Below are 22,554 nucleotides of genomic sequence, written 5' to 3'. Positions count from 1 at the left end.
AATACATCCTTCTGCTTTCTAAAATTAAAGGAAATTTCAGGGCGATTGAGCTCCATTTACTCCCATTCATTGAGGACATTGAGGCGCTTTGCACTCATGTTTTAATATAACGTGGGAAATAGGAAGTGGCCAGGCTCCTCATAAACCAGCTCTGATAAGGCACAATACAAGGCGTGGTTGGTGTAGTGTAACGGGTAGCACCTCTGCCTTCTATGCTGTAGACCGGGGTTCAGTCCCCTGCTTGGAGAGGCACCCTGCACTACACCAATAAGAGTCCTTGGGCAAGACTCCTAACACCACCTTCGCCTACCTGTGGAAAATGATCAAATTGTAAGTCGCTCTGGATAAGAGCGTCAGCCAAATGCCGTAAATGTAAGGCAGCCAGTCAGAATAGAGGTCATTTACATTGACCAGCCTTAAAGGCGTGATGTTTCAGATACATGAAACCACTCAAATGTTGCAGCTGGAAATAAAACAGTGTGAGAAGATTGTAATGTGTGGGCAATGTAATGGTTCGTGTCCTCCGGGCCGTTGGATGGCGCTGCAGGCTGCTCGTCGCTGACTATCTTTGGAGGGGATTTTGAAAAGGCTACGGCGGAGGCAGAGTCGAAATCATGGATTAATGTTAAGTTTACTCGTTTATAACCGCGCAAAACACCGGTTTCCCCTCTAGGCTGGATCCCTGGCCACCTTCTCCTGCGAGGACGGCGTTTCCTGAAGGTAATGAGGCGTTCGGGGACAGTTTGAAGCGGTTTTGGGGACGAAAACAAAGCGGAGTAGCCGAGGCTGCTAGCGGCTCTGAGCCGTGGACGCTTCTATTCAAAACACGCCGTTTAGAGCCTGAATTGGAGAGATTTATCTCCTGTTGCCGCAAACAGGAGGCGTGTGTTGACGATGGCACTACTGATAAGAAGCTTCGAGCTTTAAAATGTTTATAATTTTTGTAATAAGTTGTGTTTTTGTCTAAAACGGTTGCCTGTTGTTGCGCTGCTGTCCTGTTAGCTCGGTCGACCTAGTTAGCGGACTAGTTAACTGGTTAGTTATGGCGCTGAAGGATTAATCGCTTCTGTATCGGAATCGCAATTTCAGACAGTGCGGTTTTATTGTAGATTTCAATATTAAAAAAAAGTCTTTTGAGTACTAAATGATTTCTCTCAAATCAGAACAGCGTTATTAGCATGCCTGCTTGACGTGTAGTATTGTTAAAGCATTATAACAGTAGTACTGAACAGTGAAAATGAAAGTTACTCAGAAGTGTAAATAGTAATCATATGATAATAATAATAATAATAATAATAATAATAATAATAATAGTAATAAAAGTAATAATAATAATTTCGTTATCTTCTCTCTCTCTCTGAGAATTTGACACATGGGTGGGGGGGGTGACAAAGTTTAAAATATGGCCTGGCACATTTCATGTTTAGGAAATAAACAGTAAGTGTGCATTAAAATGTGCCGGGCTGTGTTCTCTCTTCAGGATGTCTTCGGCTGTTTTGATGTAGGAGATCAACAGCGACATTGGAATTTGACCTGGGGTGCCAAAAATTTTGCACACAACCGTATGCGCGCATACACACTAGTCCAGTTTAGTCATATGGCCGTAATCATCTCCGCTGTGGGTGTCTTTACTGAGGAGAAACTATAAAGGAACACCTTTTAAGCTTTTGCGTTTTAAATGGAGAAAACATAACCTGATAACACGGAGATTGTTTAATGCCCGTAGATGAGTCCGACCAATCAGAAGTCACGAAACACTCACGTTTCTATATATGTGACATCACAACCATCACAATTAACTAGTAGTCTGATGAGTTAATTCATAGAAAATAATTGCCTTTAAATTGCAATCGTAGTACCGGTCAGAGGTAAGAAAAGTTCCAATTAGGCGTTTTCCTCAAATCGCTCAGCCCTAGTTTTCGTGGGTCTACCATGGGTTTGGTTCCGGTGTTCATATAGAGAGGAGAGACATGCATGTAACGGTGGAGGGTCTCAATCCGCACAGTCGTTATTTCTTATTAATAGTAACAGTGAAACGGCAGCATCATCCTACATGTGGTGGTCTGTAGTGACCAAACACTCAGAAACAGAAGGAACGAAGGCTGAATCTCACATGGCTACCTAGTCCACCATGTACAGTAGGTTACAAAAGTCAGAGACCACTCTTTATTTCTTCAATAGTTGTTCATTTTTCAGGTGAGATTAATCCATTTCCGACATCATCATATTTAACTACTTAATCCAGAGAATCTCGGATGACCCTGTCCCCCGTAACTTCCTCCTGCTCATTCCAGGGGACCCAGAGCCACTCCCAGGCCAACATGGAGATATAATCCTCCCAGCGGGTCCTAGGATGACCTCGGGCTCTTGTCCCAGTAAGCCATGTCAGTTAAAGGTAGGCGGACAGGGGGCATCCTGATCAGATGCCTGAACTCTCAATGCAGAGGAGTAGTGGCTCTACTGTGGCCGATCCCATGATCCCTCTTCCCATCACTTGTGATGTTCAAAAAACTGATTAAAGGTTGAGAAAATTGGGCCTCTTGCTTCAAATCTTCAGCAAATTCACAGCTGTTTCTGTCCATCTTTCCACTGTGAGAGGACGATGCTGAGTCTGAAGAGATCTGTTTGTGAGAAGCAACCAACTTCTAAGACTGAACTCAAAAACCTCTCAAAAAGAAGGGAAGCCGTGCTGAAGGCAAACTAAACGCTAAGTACTGAAAAATATCTGGTTTATTTAGGTGAAACCTTTTGTGTCCTTTTCTATGACATGTTTGAACACCTTCTTTAAGGTACTTGCCTAATGTTTTCATTAAAGATGCTCATTTGATGAAGCAGTTTTCATTTTCAGAGAGGAGCAAGCTTAACAGGATCTACAATAAAAGCGGGTGACTGACACCTCTTGCTTTAGCACTGGATAGGCGAGTGGTCCACGTCTAAAGGTAGAAGGTGTTTGTGAACACCTGTAGATTACCTGACAGAAGACAGTGAAGTATAACTACATTAACTTCTTATGAACATTAGACATTTTACGTTAGCTGATTTCATGGAGAACCTTGGCGTGAGATCTTTACCTTCATAGATATGCAGGTAGATTTCAAAGGAAACCTTGCAGGCCATGTTTAGCAATGATGTCTTTCAGCTCACTCATCTAAGCCGCTTATCCTCCTGGGTAGCAGGTGAGGGTACAGGAAACACCCTGGACTCGCCAGGTCCGTAACAGGGCAGACACACAGCTGTACACATTTGCACGCACAAACACACACCTAGGGGCAGTTTAGCCTCCCCAACTGGTCTGGCTGCACATCTTTGGACTGTGGGAGGAAACCCACACAGACGCGGGGAGAACATGCAAACTCCAGACAGAAAGGGCTCTGGACGGGGTATTGAACCCAGGCCTTTCCACCCCTCTGTTTGAAGCTGTTCTGTAGTTTGAAAATGTAGCTGTTCTTCTGTCACAGGTGCCGAGTGGTGACGACAGTTTGGGAATTTAGTGTCGTCTCATCTTCAGAGTCGGACCAAATCGGCTGTTGATCAGATGCGATCTTAAAAGTGTCCGTTTTCTGTTTGTGGCAAAGTAAGAAGTAAAAACGTTCAAATAGCTTGAGCGTTCATTGAGCGACATACAGCTGTCAAAGTCGTTGCTTAGCAACGGGAGTCTTAGCGGAGTGTTTACAGTGTTCGTGAAAAGCCTTTGATGTTATGGAGAAATAACAGCACGGTTAGGACACCTCTCAACCAATCAGCTTGCGTGGCCGGAACTAACTGTTGTGTAATTTTACCTCGTTGCCCCGCCCTACATTTTATAAAGTAATGATGTTAAAATTGATGAGGTTATTTCTACAGATCTGTGGCTTCTTAAAATTTCCAACACTTGGCTCTTGGCTCAGTTTTTGGAAGAGCGACGCTCAGATCAGGCTAAGCCACGTATCTGTCAACTATATCTGTCCTGACACATTGAGCTATAGACCAGTACTGCTGTATCCAAAATAAAGGCTCTAGAGTGGCTGGTGTTTGTTCTTTTAGAGCATGAAATATTAGACGCCCCATCCAGCGTTGGTGATCGCCTGTGTGCTCTGGACTTATTTTGACTGGGTTCAAACTGGCTGCATGGTCAGAATTATGACTTCTCCAGTGCTGTGTGATGGACTTTTACACCTCTTTTACATTGTGGACTTCTTCTACCAGGCGAGGTAATGAAGCGCGGTCTGCTGGTTGGTTCTTTAACCCCGGGGCTCCGTCCACTGGAGCGAAAGTTGTTCTATCTGGACGAGGTGAAGAACCGCCCATCAAGCGTCATCACTGAGATCATTGGTCGTCTCGGAGGGGTAAGCTCAGTGATTAAAAATGATAGAAATGAGCCCGAACGGCATTTTGCATGCTTGGAATATTTGGTAGTTTCAAGTACTTCTAAAAGTAACTCTTAAAGGTGTAAAATTTACATTTACTTGTTAAAAATGCTTTTTAACATATTTGTTGCCGCGGCTGAAAATATAGTAGGCGTTAATAGCCACACTGAAACCCAGCTGTGCTGTGCTGCTATAGTAGAATCTGCGGTTCATGCCGTCTCTGTGGAATACAGCCACTTGAGTTTGAGTAGTTATTTTTATTTATCGAGCTATTTTATCTGCTTAGTTTGCCAACTTTTATAATGGAAAGCAGCACTGAGGATGGCACTCATATGAGTCCACTTATAGCTGGGTTTTACTCTCTCTTTTGTTTTGTTTTTTTGTTTTTTAAACCAGAAAGTGGAGAGTTTCCTCCACAAGGATGTGAATGTGGTCATCACAGGCAACAGAGAGGCCCTGACCGATGGGCCTGACCGATTGGAGCGCTCTCCAGCTGCATCAGGAAAGGCCGAAGTCGAAGCTGTGGGTTCACCTTGCCTTCAGAGAGAGGGTGGGAGCAGTGCTCAGCGCCCAGGGACACCAAGACCACCAGTAAGTCACTTTTTCTTTTTTATAGACTCTTCCTTAAGGGGATTCTTTGGCTTAACCTGGCTAACAGCAAACGAAAGCTAACAGGCAGATCTAACTAGCCTTTTCACTATTAGCAGCACTAATATGTTTGGTCAGACTATTCTTTTAACCCTTTAATCTGTGAATTTCTCTGAATGTAATTGATCAGAAGCCGCAAATCTCTCACAATATCAATGAATTTACATGACTGGAGTTTGTGCTGATGTTTGCCCCCAATAGAGCATGTTAAAGGAATAGCTCAGCCACAGATGCTAACAGTGAGTGATGGTTGTACGTCGTTTCCTCATCTTGGCTTAAAATCAGGTTTAGATTTGTTTTTTTATACATTTAGTAGTGCCATGTTACTGAAACACTGAGTTTAATAAGATAAATGCTGAACTTTTCAGCCATGTGCACACCAACATGCAAATTTAGAAAATGAATGAAAGATTTCAAAGTCTCAGTTTTCTCTGCTGTGTGTGGCTGGTCATCAGATCCTGCTGCAAGTTTAATTTTCAAAAGTCAGTGTTGTCCATATTGATGGAGTTCTGGTAAATTTCCTGTTGTTTTCTCAGGTGTATGGTAGCCGAGGAAAGGCCTTGCTGGAGAAAGCCATCCGTAATAATGTGAGTATTCAAGCTTCTCATTCTAAGCAGTTCAAAACGTCTTCTTGTTGTTGGCTGGCATGGACAGGTGCTCAGTGCATCTACAAATGTTGGCATTAATCAGAAATATCCCATAAAAATAAAGTGTATCTGAGTATCTGAAACCGACCAACCCACTGACCGACCCACCCCAAAGGGAAATTGTGATGTTTCAGTAGCAAGACACATAATTGCGCATAAACTTACATATGCTATGCACAGAAGTAGTAATAAATCCAGACACAAGTTAAGGTGCAAGATAAATAAAAGTTTATCTATTTATGTATTTACATGCCATACGAGACAGATTTGTTGTATTTACATTACAGCAGGAACTGAGTGGGATGAGGTAAAATAACAGCACATAATACAGACACGACTAACTTTGAGTTGCATTAATATTGTAGTGTAAAGTGCATAGTGAAGTTTCATTACAGTAGTAGTTGTGGTATATTGAACAGCGAGAGGAGATACAATGACGTGGTTCAGCTCAGTACAGACAGCAGGAGATCAGTACCGTCTCTGCAGTAAGGAGACTCGTAGGGCCTTGTAGCAGTGGGCAAGTCACTCCTTAACACGGCGCAGCTTACAGTTGGAAATGGACTGAACGACTTTATTTGAATCAGTAGCAGCTGAACTTGCTGATGTCTGCGGTGTTTTTGCCCACGAGGACTGGAGCCTGACGCATGTGGATTACTCCTAAGTGTACTTTACAGCACTATTGCGACTTGGATGTCTGGCCTCATGAGTGGGCTACTTTTTATTTTTTTGTTTATTTTTAAAACGTCAGGTTCCCTCTGTTGAATGTGTGAAGCCACGGCCTCAGTGTTCCTTGGATCACGGTTAGCCTGTGTAGTTGGTCACATGATTAAAAAAAATTTTAAATGAAGACGCTTGAAAGCTGTGAGCTACTGGCTTAGTGTTGATTTGTGTAATCTATGCATATAAACGTCAAGCCAGCGCGGTTCAGGCCATACGTGTTGATTAACTTGGGCTGATAATATTTGATAAATGTAAGTAAGTAGACTAAATTGTTATTGTGGTATCTGTTATGCGAGACTGTTTCTTTTCCATTCAATAAAGCCTAAAGCCTCTTTTATATAAACGCAGGGCTGTGATTGTTTTTTTTTTTTTTTGAGTTACTAACGTGTAATAACGGTCAGCTGTCGCCCCAAAAGAATTTGCTAAAATTCACAGCCTTAGTTGGAAGCTATCGACTGTTTTTCATACCTTCCACGAATATTATATCCCCAGATATTAAGTTTACCTCAAATATTAAGCCTTATCATGAGAGGGTGAGGGATTCCATGCATCCACAGTTGTAAAATAGTAAATAAGTGAGTCTATCACAACCATGTCCAGCTGCGCAGTGTGTCGTAGGATGGTGGGCTAAATTGGGACCCTGCTGTCCTGTTTCAATCAGAATGTATCTACTTCCCTCCAGGACGCCCCAAAGCACACACGCGGTACAGCTGAGCCCCCCACCCTCAGGCCAATCCTCTGCAGTTCTGAACTGTGTCTGACTGTACCCTTGAAATAACTTTCACATTTGGCAACTTATAGTTTAGACCTAAACTCTTTCACAAAAGTGAAAGGGATGAAGCAAAAAATATAAATGTACCCCAAATGAAGTCAGACAGGCATGTAGAGACAAAATTCAGCCCTCAGGATTTTTGCTGCTACTGATTTTAAAACCTACTTTTGTCCAGTTCTGTAGTTCCGTCTGACTATGTTAACCTCGTAGCTCCGGTGCTGATCTAACGAAACAAACCGTCACCAAATGTGTCTTGGCTGATGAATTAAATTTGTGGTTTATTCCATCAACAATTAAATCAGTTTTTGAGTTTTGGTGGAATTTTCTCTTAAAAGTATGTTTTTGTCTGACCATCTCTGAATGTTACAGGAGAAGTCTCAGGGCAGTGTGCTGACCAACGCTCGCTCCTGGGGAGTGAAGATCGTGGGTGTAAACCGTATCCTTTGATCTGTTGCATTTTTTCCGACTTGAGCAAATGAATTTTCTCAAGTATCTAAATAATGAAATAGAAACTAGTTCCATTTTTATAAATTCTTACATAAATGTATAAATTATATCCATATTTATATGGTATGTAAATACAAACTATGTAATGTTTTTTAATATGTTTAAATAAAAATATTTAAATTTGACATTTGTATCTATATTTTAAATCTATTTTGAATATAAAGTGAAATACATAATAGTTTTGTTCTACTTATTTATTTGAGTTAAATGATGTAAAAGCAATCCTGTTTGTTTAAGGATTATATGTAGACGTATCTACAAGGCTGTGTTTGTTTTGTAGTTGTTTGCTAGTCATTATGTTGCCAGTGATTTCTGTGTTTTGCTGTGCGCTGCTCGCACCAGAGGAGGGCGCCACCACCTCTTCAATTGTGAACCGAACTAGCGTCTCTGGCCAGCTGAAGTGCTGCAGTGCTGTTTGAAGTTCATAGCAGTTTTATGTTTTCGTGTTTGTCTCTTTAACTTAATGATCAGATTTCCTGAAGTTTGTAGATCAGCTGTCTGCTGAACTTTCTGCTCAGAGAAGCAAGAAGATTCAGGTAATTCACCGATTGTTGTTCATCTTTGAATGACCTTAGTGTATATATGCTATAATTAAAATGTTTTTGCCATCTACTTTAATAAGTATGTTCTGTAGAAAGCATCATTTAATAATTAGAAATTGTCTCTAATACTTTTTACTTTTGAGTTTTTCTCTAGATTTCAGTAGATTTACGTAGAAATGGCATTTTGTCTCATTAATTATTAGTGAACAATAAAAATGGAAAAAAGCAAGAAGGACTGATGCAGCACATACTAAACATGTTGATTAGATCAGATCGAAGGAACCATCTCCTGAATGCTCTAGGGAACACAGACCAGATAATCAGGCAAAAAAATAAATAAAATAAATAAATATTCACAAAACGGGTAAAGGTGCTGTCATTGTTCTGTGAGTAGTTTGAGTGTGAAATAAAAAATCATAACACATTTTTCTTAGCATATTGTGATGTCAGTGAGCATCTCTGAGCTTACGGGAAAATAATTGTCTTTCAAACGATTTAAAATGAAACCTGCTTAATATGAACAGAGAGAATTTAAACCAAGGTGAGTCCCAATCAGAGTAACCTGGAATCAATCACTACCAGAGTATCTAAATCTGGATTAATCGCAGCCCGAGTATTTAACCCTGGATTTAACACGGCCCGAGTGTCTAACCCTGGATTAATCACGGCCCGAGTGTCTAACCCTGGAGTAATCGCGGCCCGAGTGTCTAACCCTGGGGTAATCGCGGCCCGAGTGTCTAACCCTGGGGTAATCGCGGCCCGAGTGTCTAACCCTGGGGTAATCGCGGCCCGAGCGTCTAACCCTGGGGTAATCGCGGCCCGAGCGTCTAACCCTGGGGTAATCGCGGCCCGAGTGTCTAACCCTGGGGTAATCGCGGCCCGAGTGTCTAACCCTGGGGTAATCGCGGCCCGAGTGTCTAACCCTGGGGTAATCGCGGCCCGAGTGTCTAACCCTGGGGTAATCGCGGCCCGAGTGTCTAACCCTGGGGTAATCGCGGCCCGAGTGTCTAACCCTGGGGTAATCGCGGCCCGAGTGTCTAACCCTGGGGTAATCGCGGCCCGAGTGTCTAACCCTGGGGTAATCGCGGCCCGAGTGTCTAACCCTGGGGTAATCGCGGCCCGAGTGTCTAACCCTGGGGTAATCGCGGCCCGAGTGTCTAACCCTGGGGTAATCGCGGCCCGAGTGTCTAACCCTGGGGTAATCGCGGCCCGAGTGTCTAACCCTGGGGTAATCGCGGCCCGAGTGTCTAACCCTGGGGTAATCGCGGCCCGAGCGTCCGAAGCTGTGGAGTAATTGCGGCCCGAGCGTCTAAACATAGATTAATAGACAGTCACACTTGGTTGGTTTAAAAACCGTTTGATTCGTTTGGTTTTGTGAAGCTGAAACTTGGTCAGGAACCCTGTCTCTGTTGAACTTGCCTTGTCAGACCCCTGATGTGCAGATGTTCCTCTTCCTTTACCTTTAGAACATTAAAAGCAGTAAAAACAGGTCACATTTGCTGCCTGTTTGCATTATCGAGTTATTTTAGGTCATCGCTCATCCTTTGTATCTGTTCATATTTTTCTAAAGCAGAAGAAAGCAGGTGAATCTTCAGGGCCGCGTGTTGTCAAAGGTAACGTGAACAGCTCCATATACATTTTTTTGGTTTATTGCTAATGTAAAGGATATATTAGTACAGTAGTTTGTACATCTTATTTATATTATATGGTACTATTCATGCTACCAAATGAATTACACTTTGTGTTATTATACAGTCTGTGCAGCTGTGTCTCTTTCTGCCCTGTAGCAGGTGTTCTTAAAGCTGACTTCCTGAAAGTAGAGGACTCCAGCAGGTCAGTGCTTCATGTGTTGTATTTTTAGTTGTTGTATTTGTTACCAAACGTTTATTGTTTTATAAACACAAATATGTACGTAGGCCACTTTATATATAATCACAGATTAGTCTTTACTCTCAGCGCAATCCTAGTTTGTGTATCATGACAATGTCTAGAAGTACTGTGATACTCAGGGCCTTAGATAGAGAGTGACTGGGGCAGCCACACATTGTCATAAAGACCAGTCTGCTCTGGACTGAAGAGCTTATAAATCATTCATCTTCTAGAGAGGCTAGCTGGACGTCACAGCTGCCAAGTGACTTATAGATTAAGGTGTGAAAGAGACAAGGGTTATAAATGCTCTTTAACTCACAGATTGAGCACAGATGTGTTCGGTTTCTCGGTGTGCTTAGCATTTAATAAACGTGAATTATCTACTGTGAATTTTTCAGACACTATTATAAATTCTTCATTAACTATTATAAATAATTCAGTAACTACTGGGGCTGAATGATACGGACAAAACACCAAATTGGAATTATATTTGTACAGAATGTGATTACGTAGCAATATAATGTCACAGTTAGAGGTCGGCGATATGGCAAAATGAACACTAAATTAACGCATCGTGATCTTCAGCATTTCTGAGATTTAATAACATCTAAGCCGCTTCTCCCTCTGGGTCATGGGGGGTGCTGAAGCCTATCCCAGCTGTCATTGAGCGGAAGGCAGGATACACCCTGGACAGGTCGTAAGTCCATCGCACAGACATACACACACATTCACACCTCTGGGCAGTTTTGCATGTCCAAACGGCCTGACTGCATGTCTTTGGACCGTGGGAGGAAACCCACGCAGACACAGAGAGAACACACAAACTCCACACAGAAAGGACCCTGGTCGCCCGGCTGGGGACTCGAACCCAGGCCCTCCTTGCTGTGAGGCAACGGCGTGATTTAAAAACTTGTGACAGACAAAATAACACGTGTAGTGCTCCATATAAAAATGCTACAATAATAAAAATAGAAAAAATAAACTTACAATTATGCTGCTTTTTACACCACATTTAATGCACGGATTCCAACTAAACAGGCCAAACTATGCTTACGTTGTATCCACAACATCAACAATATGCACAGAAAAAAAGCAAGGTGACACAATTTATTATAATTATAGTGAAATATTGACACATTGTCCACCCCTAGTCACAGTGTATTAAAACATACTAGGAAATCAACATGTGATGTGGATTTTTTAAAATCATTTCTGGCCTGAAAAATGAGCAGTTGTATAGTTTTTGTGTGCATGATTGAAACTAAAGACCGACATGAATTCACACCAGCAGAGTCTCACCAATGCCTGCGTTTTCATTAGCATTCACTTTCAGGATTCTATCAAATCCGTGATTTATCAGACCACTCATCTTTAGCTGTGTTTGATCAGGATGCTCACTGCACACAAACAGATCATTGTGATTGGTTAGAGGGCTCAACTGCACATATGTCCACCTTCTGCAGTATCAGTATTGTAAAGGCCAATATCGCAATTTTGCGCCCCCAGTAACTGCTGTAAATGATTCAGTAACTACTAGTAAATGAACAGATCGCTGTTGCCGGAACAAAACCTTGCATCTTTGTTTTTGTTGTTCAGTTTTTGATATCATTTCAAAATGCCAGTTGCCGTGGTGTGTACGTTTCATGATGAATGAACTAATAGAAACGGCCCAAAAAAGTTTGATTGCATTGAGTTCCATTAAAAGTAACGGATGTTGCCGCTTCTCCTGTAAAGTTACCATTTTGGAGAGACGAGGTTTTGCTCTGACAGTGTCCGTATAAAGAGTTAAAGTGGACACACATACAAGCCCTCGTTTTTGGACTTATGTATTGATCTTCAGTAGGCTTTCTGGGCCATGTTGATGGTGCAGGTGGCTTGTTTGAGTGTCGAATAAGGCTCGAATGAGGGGAAAAGGTTTCACCTGCTGCTTGTTCGCTCTAGTTATCCAGGGTTTAATCAAACAGTGAGAGTGGCACCGGGAGGTCATCTTGATTGTCTTACGTTCTGGGCAACTCGCTAACACGTTTCACGTTTAAATAAGTAAACGGCTTCGGAGATATTATCACTAACCTTTCAACATGTTGTGTGATTACTGCATTTATACTGTACCGTTTTAATGGGATTACTTGATTACATATTTGTAATGAATAACATTTCTATTCAGTTTTTATATCAACAGGTTCAAATCTATACTTTTGATGGTAAACAGTGACAAATAATGGCAAAAACACAAAGAATGTTTCCCCCAAGTCACACAACAGTATTTTTCTGCACTAATTTCAGTTAGAGTGGTTGCACCTGTTTCATGGGGATATTTGGAATGTGTGCTCTGGGTTTCATAAGTCTCCAGGGCTAACATTTCAGCCTCTGCAGCTATACTTTGCCTCATTGAGTAGCTTTAGACCTCCATTAGCCAAATTGGAGGAAGTCCAGTGGTGCAGGGGGGACCCCTAAGGCCTTAGTCCTTTGGGGGGGATATCTATTGCACCCCCTGCTAAACCTCCAGGCTTGCCGGCACATGCAGGGGGCCTTTAACATGAAAGGCCCTTTTCGACAGCTATCAGCTAATGAAGAGAGTTGTCGTCTCTTCAGAGGCGTTTAGTGTGGATTTCTGAAATGGATCCTGTAAGAGCGGTTAGGCTTGTGTTGGTGGCACCAGAGCTGCTGCTGTTAATGGTTCACAGCAGTTTCATGAAGCAGGATGTCTCAAAATCAGCTAACTTTAAACTTGTTTGGCGGTAACTCTGGATTACCTGTCTGATGATCTCCAGCGCAGGTGATGTTCAGAGTTATGGGTCCTAATCAGCTCTTAGACCAGTCGGTTTGGGGTATTTTGGTTCGTTTTTCAGTTGAAGGTGACCATTGTACACAACAGCGCACATATGTCTCATGCATGCGAGCGCTGTCGTAGCGTTCTCAGCCGTTTCTCTTTATGAATAACTTAAATTACTTGTGTAATAAGCTAAATTATTAAAATCATTATAATAACATACCACAAAAAGCTTGCTGTGATTTGATCTCCCCAGATAAAGAGACTCACATGCAAATCAGTCGCCTTTCCCATTGCGTTCGTCATGTGTTAAATGCTGAATCTGCCTAAACTATGCAAATTTGTGAACAATGCCGACAGACCCTGTTACAGTTTTCACTGCTCATGGGTGTTCATGTTCAGAGGCTGTACCCTATCCATGTTCAACCTTTGTCCTCTTCCGTTTAAACTGAAATTGCAGATAGAAAAAATAATATAAATCCAACAGAATGTTTAACAATTAATTATGTCTTGTTGGTGGTTGACACTTGTTGTGAGGTGTCTGGATCCAGCGTGTAGCGCCAGCTGGTGTCCTATGAAAAACATTTACACTTGCTGTTCCTGAAGAAAAAAAATTTGAATTGCTAATTGTTTTGTGTTTCCCTAACAGGAAGTACAGGCCACTGCATGCCCAGAGTCTGAGTTTCCCCACGCTGAGATACACGGGCAGGTTCAGTCCTTTTGAGCCTCCCGCACCACCACGGCCTGAGAAAAGAAAGGATGGCGAACTCAGCAAGAACAAGCTCAGGTACTTCCCTTCCATTCACAAAACCTGTGTACTGATTCTTCCTTGGGACCACCGGTGGTTCCAAAACACACTTTGTCATATTCTTCATAATTTTCATGTTTCATAAGCTCCATTCAGAAGCTGGGCGTATGAGTCTTCTTTCCAGTCTAATAGACGGTGATGTCATTTTAAACCCTTATAATAATAAAAGAAGCTGAACTCACAAATCTGGGCTAGAAACTATAAACAGATGGCATTTCTTCAGTGATCTGCTCTGTAAAATTATTTTAATTAAAAAATAATAATAATAAAATACAAATAGCATTTGTATATATACCCTGGAGAATAAGAGCTTAAATTACAGTACTGTGCGAAAGTCTTAGGCAAATCTATTTATTTGTGTAGTTTGTGTTTATTTGCTGTAATGTATAGAATATTAATTAATAATGATTTTATATATATATATATATATATATATATATATATATATATATATATATATATATATATATATATATATATATGTGTGTGTGTATGTATATATGTATGTATGTATATATGTGGGTGTGTGTGTGTTTCTGGATGTTGGTGTGTTTGTTTACCCATTTCCAAGCCTCTCCTCGAGGAAGCCCAGTATTATCTGTAGTTAAAAAGCAGCTCCTGGTTTGACCAATCAGTGCTCAGTAAATTGAGCTCATGATGCAATTGATGATATTAACAAGCCTCTGTGGCGGCTGTGAAGGTGTCAAGGAAAAATATGGACCTGAGAAATTCTTCTTACTTTTTATTGTTTTTATGTTTATTTGAATTTTGAATACAACTTTATTCCAATGTTTATTGTGATCAACTCACTGCTGACATAAATTGTTTAAAAATTCGTGCAGTCCTGTATGTTCGCCTATTAAGGCTGCTGCAGTGCCATCCATTCATGCTGAAGTTATGCTTGGCCTGCTTTTTGAATGAGGGACAGTACAGGGCAGCCTAGCAGAACAGAACTCGTTTACATATCTGTCTTAATGAGACATCACCATGTCACAACAGCACACACATAAGTGGACATCAAGGAAAATAATGAATATGAGCCCGTTAACGTTTTTTTTTGTGTGTTCTTTTGCAGGAAGAGCGAAGAGCCCATCAGTAGCTCTGATCAACCCTTCGCTCCACTTCCACAAACACCTTCTCCCAAACGCCCACGCAAAAAGAGCTTGGGCTACTGTGAATGCTGCCAGATAAGCTACAAGGATCAGGATGAGGTAAAGACATAGATGTAATTTAAATATATCAGTAATTGTTAATTATTTTGATTTTAGGTCTGTTTAAAGAATGTGTGTTGTCTGTAGCTTGATACTTAAATGGCTTTACCATAAAAAAATCTGAATAACTTGCATGAAGTTTTTTTGCTTTTTTTTTTTTTTTTTTTTTTGGTGAGCAAATTCCATTTTAAATAATGATACCTGTCAAATAAGGTCAAGTGTCCTTGAAAAATATGCTCATCATGCACTCACTCACCCACGCGCACACACACATCAGTTATTGTCACCCTTTCCTTTTGCCTTTTCATATGGACAAAATATTGTGTAATCTCCAGGTGTATCAAATGACCGATATAAGCTAACAGTGACACCAAGGGTTGCAAATTGATACTACTGAAAAGCCATCAGAAGCATCACGCGTTGACTACGCCACTCTGGGACATTAACCTGTTTGGTTTAAAGCCACACCAGCACACCTTTAAGTAGGAATGCAGCAGTACATCATGGTATCACAATGTGAAACGTTCTGTCAATTATGCCCTTCTAATGTAATCACATTATTTGGCAGCAATCAGCTCTAGGCCTGTAGATCAGTAAGCTGTACAACATGATTATAGTCATTTTTTTTTTTTTCCTGGAGTTTTATTTGTTCAAAATATAATCAACATCCTAAGTTGTGAACTCCGTATTGTGACTCATATTGTGGATTGAGTGCATTGTTACTTCCCATCTTTTATTTTATGCTTGGTGTTGGAAGGTGAATCGTCTTCAACGGCCATGATCTTACCATTTTTTAAATTTATTTATTTTGCACATTTTTCTTCAGGATTTTTTTGTCTGTGCTTATTTCTAACTACAAAAAGACTGTGTGCCAGGTTTCTCGTTTGAGTTTCTAATCACAAGTCCACACACTTTCCACTAATTCTCTAATGCCAGATGTGCACTGCTAACTTTTTAGGACCTATTTCTGGGAATGAAGAAATGGTTTTAGCAATTTTATAGGTTGTTAGTGTTTTCTGCGTCTGTTATCTCCCAAATGATTTCAGCAGGTGTTCATATTCAAATGCTTTACTGGGAAACACTTTAGAAAGAAATCGAAATATTTGCTTTGGATTCATAATTTATACCAGTGCATTTGAACATGTAGTTGTTACAGTAGTGAATAATGCAAGGCAAGTTTATTTACACCGATTAGGCATAACATGACTCTAGCAGCACTGCTGTGTCTGATCCTCTCAGACCAGCACAACACACACTAACACACTGCCACCACATTAGTGCTACTGCAGTGCTACTGCAGATCCACCACCCAAATAGTACCTGCTCTGTGATGGTCCATGGGGTCCTGACCACTGAAGAACAGGGTAAAAGGGGCTCGCAAAGTATCAGAGAAACAGATGGACTACAGTCTGTAACTGTAGAACTACAAAGTGCAGCTATACAGTAAGTGGAGCTGATAAAATGGACAGTGAGTGTAGAAACATGGAGGGGTGGGCATAATGTTATGCCTGATTGGTGTATATAGCACCTTTCAAACACTGCTGTCATTCTAAATGCTTTACAAATGAGAACTAATGCAATCTCCTGCAACACTTTTGAAGAAGTAAAAGATGGTCTAATCCGACTCTGTAGATCAAAGTTTATGAATATGATCTTTTTCAGAAATAATTTTCTTATACCGAGTTTTATTTACCTGCCATCTCGATTTGTGTGTTGTATTGTTTAGCACTTGCACTCGGATCTCCATCGTCGCTTTGTGGAGGACATTACTAACTATGCTGTTGTAGACCAGTTGGTGGCTGGCTTGGTTGTTGATTTTTTGTGTCGTCAGGATCAGCAGGATAACAAACAGCTAATGAGGTGGGAATTGGGTCCAGCTTTTGTTGTAATTATGATCAGTTTTGATATGGCATATCCAGTTACTCACAATTACTGTTTCACATTTTGGATTTTTTGTTGTTTACTCAGGTTGTCAAGCTATTCTCCAGCACATTTAACACATTCTGCAGAGATGGAGCTACAGACAAAAAGTGAAACAGAAGGAGTCCCCCTGACTACTTTGAACCACAGTTCTGATCAGCTTTCAGCACACATAATTGCAGGCACTGTGATGGTCCAACAAGGCTTTGGACCTGTTTATGATGTGCCACTTCAGCTGCAGGAACCTGGCTTAGATGCATCACCTCAACCTTCCATTGAAGCCAAGTCTGTGGATGATGAAGTAAATGGCCATCTAGTCTTAGAACCTAAATCTGAAACTCCTATTCCTGATCCCTGCCCAAAAGACATTTCTTGTTCAATTCCAGACAATGAACCTGTACCACAAATTCCAAGCTATGTTTCATATACTCCAGAGAGGTTTTGGTTGGATGATCTCGAAGCCAGTACTTCAAAGGATCTGGCACAGATTGACTGTGCCTGTCCAGGACTTTTACCTAGCCCAGGTCTTTCACAGCAGCCAAATCATGATGAGCCTAAGCATTTGTCAGCTTGCTCAAACAGTCCCAAACAGCAGCACAGTAATTGCCATGATGGAGAAGCTGCTGTGGATGAGCAAGGAGACATCCTGATGGTGGGGGAACATGCAGAATTACCTTCAAATATAAATTTGACAGGAAGCGCTGAGAGAAAGTCCTTGGTGGATGTCTCCTCTTGCTCTGCATCACCTTGTTATTCCATGTCAGCCAAAGTGAACCCTAGAAAACGTAGCAGGTCCTTCACCCTCAGCCCCAAGGTTTCCAAAAAGATGAGGACTAACCAATGGTCAGATCCCACCCATAAGAACAGTGCTGTCAGTGTAGCATATGATTATGCACCATTTGTTTGTTCTGGACTGCTGTCCATGGCAGAGAAATGTGATGATGTCAAGGAGGCAAATGATTCTGATAAATGTAAACTTGTAACTCGCAAGCAAGATTTGCTGCCTGATCCTCTTACGTCAGGACAGGTTTGTTCCCTCACAAACGTAGCTATTCCAGAGGGTCATCCGTCTTTCCAGCAAGATCAACACAGCAACTGTGGAACTCCTGATGACCAGGTAACAGAACAGTACCCAAATGGGTCACCCCAGTCGGAATCCTCTGTTGTTGGTGATGATGAAGGTGATCGAGCACCAGAATTGGGTCCTCCTCAACTGTACCCATTTTACTATGATGATATCCAAAAGCAGCAACTTTCTTTTCTTGACCCTCCAAATCTTGTCCCTGCCATCCCATTTCCTTCTCTTCCTGAGAAGGTTGCCCAACCCCTTGCGAGTCAGGCATCCAGTGCATCCCTTCTTTCCCAGTCCTGTTCTTCTGTTTGCATCGAGTCTGCTCTCGTCCCAGACTTTACTTTTTCAGACCCAGAGTCAGACTGGGACTCCGGCCTTCTCTCCCGCTTTGCACCTGCAGTCCACCTCCAGCCACGAGAAGGGCGATGTGAGCTCGACCTGGGACTGTTGCTGCAGAGGTCATGTGCCGGAATGCAGGATGGAAGCTACACATCGCAGTTGTGTTCTGTGCTGCAGCCCACCATCCCCTCTTCCACAGGTTTTGGAGACGCAATAAATCTAAATACTCTTTACAGACCTATTGAAACAACGGACAGATGGATAATTCAGAGTCTGGGAGTGTAGTTTGTGAAACTGAATCTGTCATGACATACCTTCCCCAATGGTAAATGTGGTAGGCTAGTCTTATTTTTGCTTAGCAGTCTTCTGTAGGCATATCTTGGGAAGACCTTTTCCTCTTATATCATGGATGCTTTGTCATCTCGCTCTGTCGTGGGCCTGAGGAACCTTTGCAGAATAGGTCAAGGAAACCAAGTTGTGCTAAGCAGTTTTTTGCTAACATCGCACACCTAGGCAGCTTTTGGAACCCTAGCAATTGCTTGAGTCTTTACAGAGTAAAGAGCACTTATGAGACATTACAGCATCTCGATCATGTTTCACCAAAAACATCCAGTAATTTCAGTCACTAGTAGCTAGAAAGGCGGACAAATACATAAACAGCTGTGTACACTGTTCGGAAATTCTGGTGTCTGTTCCTCATCCTGCCTGATTATCAGAATGCTTAGAGTGCTTCTTCTTTCCACACCTCCTCTGTTGACCTTTTTGCTGGCCTGAACAGTGAACGCCTCTACCCCTCATTGTCCTGCAGGTTCACTCTAGTCTTTTCATCAGCAGTATCCGGGAACAGGCGCTGGTATTGAGAATTTAATGAGGCTTCTCCGGAGGGGGCATTACTCAATTAGTTTAAGTGCTGTGTCTGGCCCAATTCCCATTTACAGCCAGTGGTGGTGGAATGGAGGTACAGGATGTAGGGGATATACCGTCAAGTCAGCAGTGTCCCATTGCTTTAACTGCGAGTAGGACAGCCAAACTTAGATAACGGAGGATGAATTGATGCGTCTGTCCTTTATTGAATGTCTTTGTGTTTCTTGGAAGTCACTGTGAAGAGCTGCAGTTTGGGATTCTTATGAAATATGCAGCGAAAGGCAGAGTGTGATGAATGTTGGCACAGACAGATGAATTTTATTGCATGTACTTTAATGTATGTTTGCTATAAATGGGGAAAGTATTAACTGTAAATATGAAGTATTGCTCATCACTCTAGGCAGTGGGTTCTCTGGAAGAAGCTTAAAGGCATGTTGACGTTTTAAGATTTACCAAATTTGGGACAAGTTAACTGTGTGAGATGGTACAAAGATCCTTTAAACACACTATCAGAGTTTATCTACGTATTTTTTCAATAAATGTTTCTACATCAAGTAAATAAGAAGGTCCCTAGGTTCGGTATATAATGTGCTTGTAGTAAAAAATCTCCTTCGCTACTGTGCATTCAAAAGGGTGTCAACCAATACTGATTTAAACATTACAGTTGCTTTGAAACTGTTATGATGTCTGTGAATTTGCTCTTGGTGGCTTGTGTTTAACTCAAATTAATCCTGGTTCATGAATCAATATTTCTAAATCCTTATTAAGGGAAATCTGTACAGTAGCCTTTTGGGGTTTGTCAAGTGGTTCCCCATTTCCATAGATAGTCTTTATTAACTTTACCTTGTAGGTGTTTTTTTTATATAATGTTTGTTTGGGACAAACCATCAAGATTTTGACTACTTCTCTCAAGAATTGAGGTGCAGCTAAGTACAAGGCATTAGAAGTGCAGCTAATTTTTAAGTGTGTTTTTTTTCTGAGATGTGAAATTTTATTTTTTGCTTTTTGAGATTTTATTTTTGAAAGGTTTTAAGTAACATTTGAGACTTTCTAACAAACTTGTTGGATTTGTATTGGGTCTGTTTTATTGTTTTATCTGCGGAATTTGAAAATTCATTAAAATCTGTGGTGATGTCTTGCATAAGCTTTTAAAAATTGTTTTGTCATTGCAAAACGGAATATATAAAAACGTTTATTCATACTGGAATTGTCCAGAGTTATAATAAAATGGTCACTGTATAAATATTTACAGACTGCACTGTATATCTTCTTAGCCATTCCGTAATAGCAATTGCTGGTGACCCATACATTACATGAAGCGTCTTGGAGTAGGAGTGTTAATCTAGGGTCTGTTCTTGTTAGAAAGCCTGTTGTGAATAAGAGAGGAGTCTGATCCTTGATCAGCGCTTCTAATTTGATACTTTGAAGGCTCACTGCTAGCACAAGGTTGCGTCCAGACGCACTGATAGAAACCGAAAAACTGTGATCATTGTCACTAACGACATTCCGATAGATATAGCATGTAGTCAGTCTATCATGCAATACCTGTCAAATGGTCTACCCCTGAGGGTGGAGCATGGAAATTTTCTTGTCCTTATGACAAATGTCCTTAAAACAGACATGAAGTGATACCTCGGATACCTGCTAGGAATTGCTGCCGATTGCACCTCCAAGTGCCATCAAGCCAGCTGCAAGGTCATCATCCGGAAGCAATCTCTCATTGATGTTTCGCTCCATTAATCCCAGAACGTCTCTCGGTGGTGGAGTAGCAGCAGGGACATCTCCCTGCTACCCCATACATCTGACGTGAGGATCCTTTTGTCCACATCTTATCATTCCTTCCATACCACAGCCCAGAAACTCTTCTTTTCTGCCTCCTCTGCCAGCTTCTTCAGCACATTCATACTCTGCCCCAGAGGCGAATATTGAGTGCTTTGTGAAATGGAGCATTGTTATGTTAATGCATGTAGACAACTGACCATTGACCTGTCATTGCATAGGATATATAGAGCTGTCCAAAGCATTGAAGAAAGAGCAGGCATTGATGACCAGTGGTCCAAGGAAATACGATCACTTAAGGGAAATCAAGTCTAAAGAAGCATTGTTTTAGATTTCTTGTTAAAATCAGAATACCTGAGTGATACCAGAGGGAAAATTCCAGGCTGAAATATGGTGTGCATGTACTGCTGTGAGTCACCGCATAAAGCCCCAGCTGGTAATTCAAAAGTCTGGGGTGTCGGGTTGAATTTTCCAGGAGTACTTAAGGCCTTATTATACATCTGTATGTATCTGCGTCACATGCACAAGCTGAAAAAGAATGTTCAGTTCGATGTTTGTTTAGGTCTCAAAAACAAATGGAATACTTTTTCAAGGCACTCCCAGTCATCAGATGTGAGCCCAGTTGTGGGCTGGAGGTTAAGGAACCAGCCTTGTTGCCGTTTTGATCCCCTAAATTTACAGTATGTGACTGAAGTGCCCTTGAGCAAGGCACCCAACCCCCAGCTGCTCACCGGGTGCCATGGATAGGGCTGCCCACCACTCTGGGCAAGTGTGCTCACTGCCCCCTAGTGTGCGTGCGTTCACCAGTGTGTATGTGGGCGTTTCACTGCACAGATGGGTTAAAATGCGGAGGTGAATTCCCCCGTTGTGGGATTATTATTAAAGGTTAACTTGCATTTCATGGATTTAAAGGGTATTATAAATCAAAAGAATGTTCACCAAGTAGCTTGTTTAGAATACTTTAATCTACCTGTGCCTTGTTAGTCTCTTTTCTTGGGGCTTTGTTTACTTCAGTCTGACTTAAGTCATTGGCTTCAGGGTTTTTGGTTGGGAGGGGCCTGTTTTCTTCATGCATTTCTCAATCATGTCCCTGCCTAGGCAGTACACTGCTGTCCATGGTGCTGAAGGGCAGCCATGTCCCCTACCAAACAACCAGCACAAGTTAGATCTGAACCTCATGTCCTACAGTTTCTTTGATTCTTTTTCCCCCTGAGGTTCAGTTATGACATTCATGATTTATGTGGCAAAAACAAATCAAACTACACAATCATTCTGTAGTCTTGAAAACAGAAGTATTCTAGTTATCATATTTTTCATGCTATTAAATTTGAACAGTAGGGGGAGCACTGTGCTCAGTGCTTGACCTCAAACACCAACAATGAGCACCGCCATTGGCTCACGAGCCTGTATGCCTATAGGCTCCCTATGACAATATCTGTGGCGGTTCATCTAAATGACAGTGGTGGTTGGCTGGCGCTTGATTTCACGCACCAAGTCAGGTTCATCATTGGTGCTCAAATTGTTTCCACGCCAAGTAGTTCTACGCAATTAAAAACCATCCAACCTGCATTCTTTTTGTGCAGCTTTGATACATATATGCACTAAAGGTATATAAACAAGTGTTTGAATACTTGCAGCGGTGGAAACTGGCTGGTATTCTCCTTTTGGGAATGTGTCAAATTTACATGCTTGAAATGTGAACCAAGTCCAAATGCTTAATGTCATTAATGCCAGTTCCAG

General features: G+C 41.6%; 1 protein-coding gene across 1 annotated transcript; it reads left to right on the top strand.

Annotated features, from left to right (window-relative positions):
* Positions 1 to 581: 581 nt before the first annotated feature.
* dbf4b (DBF4 zinc finger B) lies at positions 582 to 20,235 on the top strand. The gene is made up of 12 exons (XM_017704465.2): positions 582 to 720; positions 4,186 to 4,325; positions 4,743 to 4,937; positions 5,531 to 5,581; positions 7,503 to 7,569; positions 8,112 to 8,176; positions 9,753 to 9,795; positions 9,970 to 10,015; positions 13,471 to 13,608; positions 14,705 to 14,840; positions 16,567 to 16,700; positions 16,809 to 20,235. The coding sequence occupies exons 2-12, from the start codon at positions 4,194 to 4,196 to the stop codon at positions 18,454 to 18,456; spliced, it is 2,655 nt and encodes an 884-aa protein (XP_017559954.1). The 5' UTR covers positions 582 to 720; positions 4,186 to 4,193; the 3' UTR covers positions 18,457 to 20,235.
* Positions 20,236 to 22,554: the final 2,319 nt, after the last annotated feature.

Source organism: Pygocentrus nattereri, chromosome 13, assembly GCF_015220715.1.
Source record: "Pygocentrus nattereri isolate fPygNat1 chromosome 13, fPygNat1.pri, whole genome shotgun sequence".
Taxonomy (NCBI): Eukaryota; Metazoa; Chordata; class Actinopteri; order Characiformes; family Serrasalmidae; genus Pygocentrus; species Pygocentrus nattereri.
Note: the sequence above shows the minus strand (reverse complement) of the source record. Positions and strands in the feature narration are given on the sequence as shown.

Bases quoted from the DNA above. Each gene is read 5' to 3' on its own strand.
- dbf4b (XM_017704465.2), top strand. From the start codon at position 4,194: ATGAAGCGCGGTCTGCTGGTTGGTTCTTTAACCCCGGGGCTCCGTCCA. The intron at 4,326-4,742 runs GTAAGCTCAGTG...TTTTTAAACCAG, and splicing joins TCATTGGTCGTCTCGGAGGG to AAAGTGGAGAGTTTCCTCCA. The intron at 4,938-5,530 runs GTAAGTCACTTT...TTGTTTTCTCAG, and splicing joins CAGGGACACCAAGACCACCA to GTGTATGGTAGCCGAGGAAA.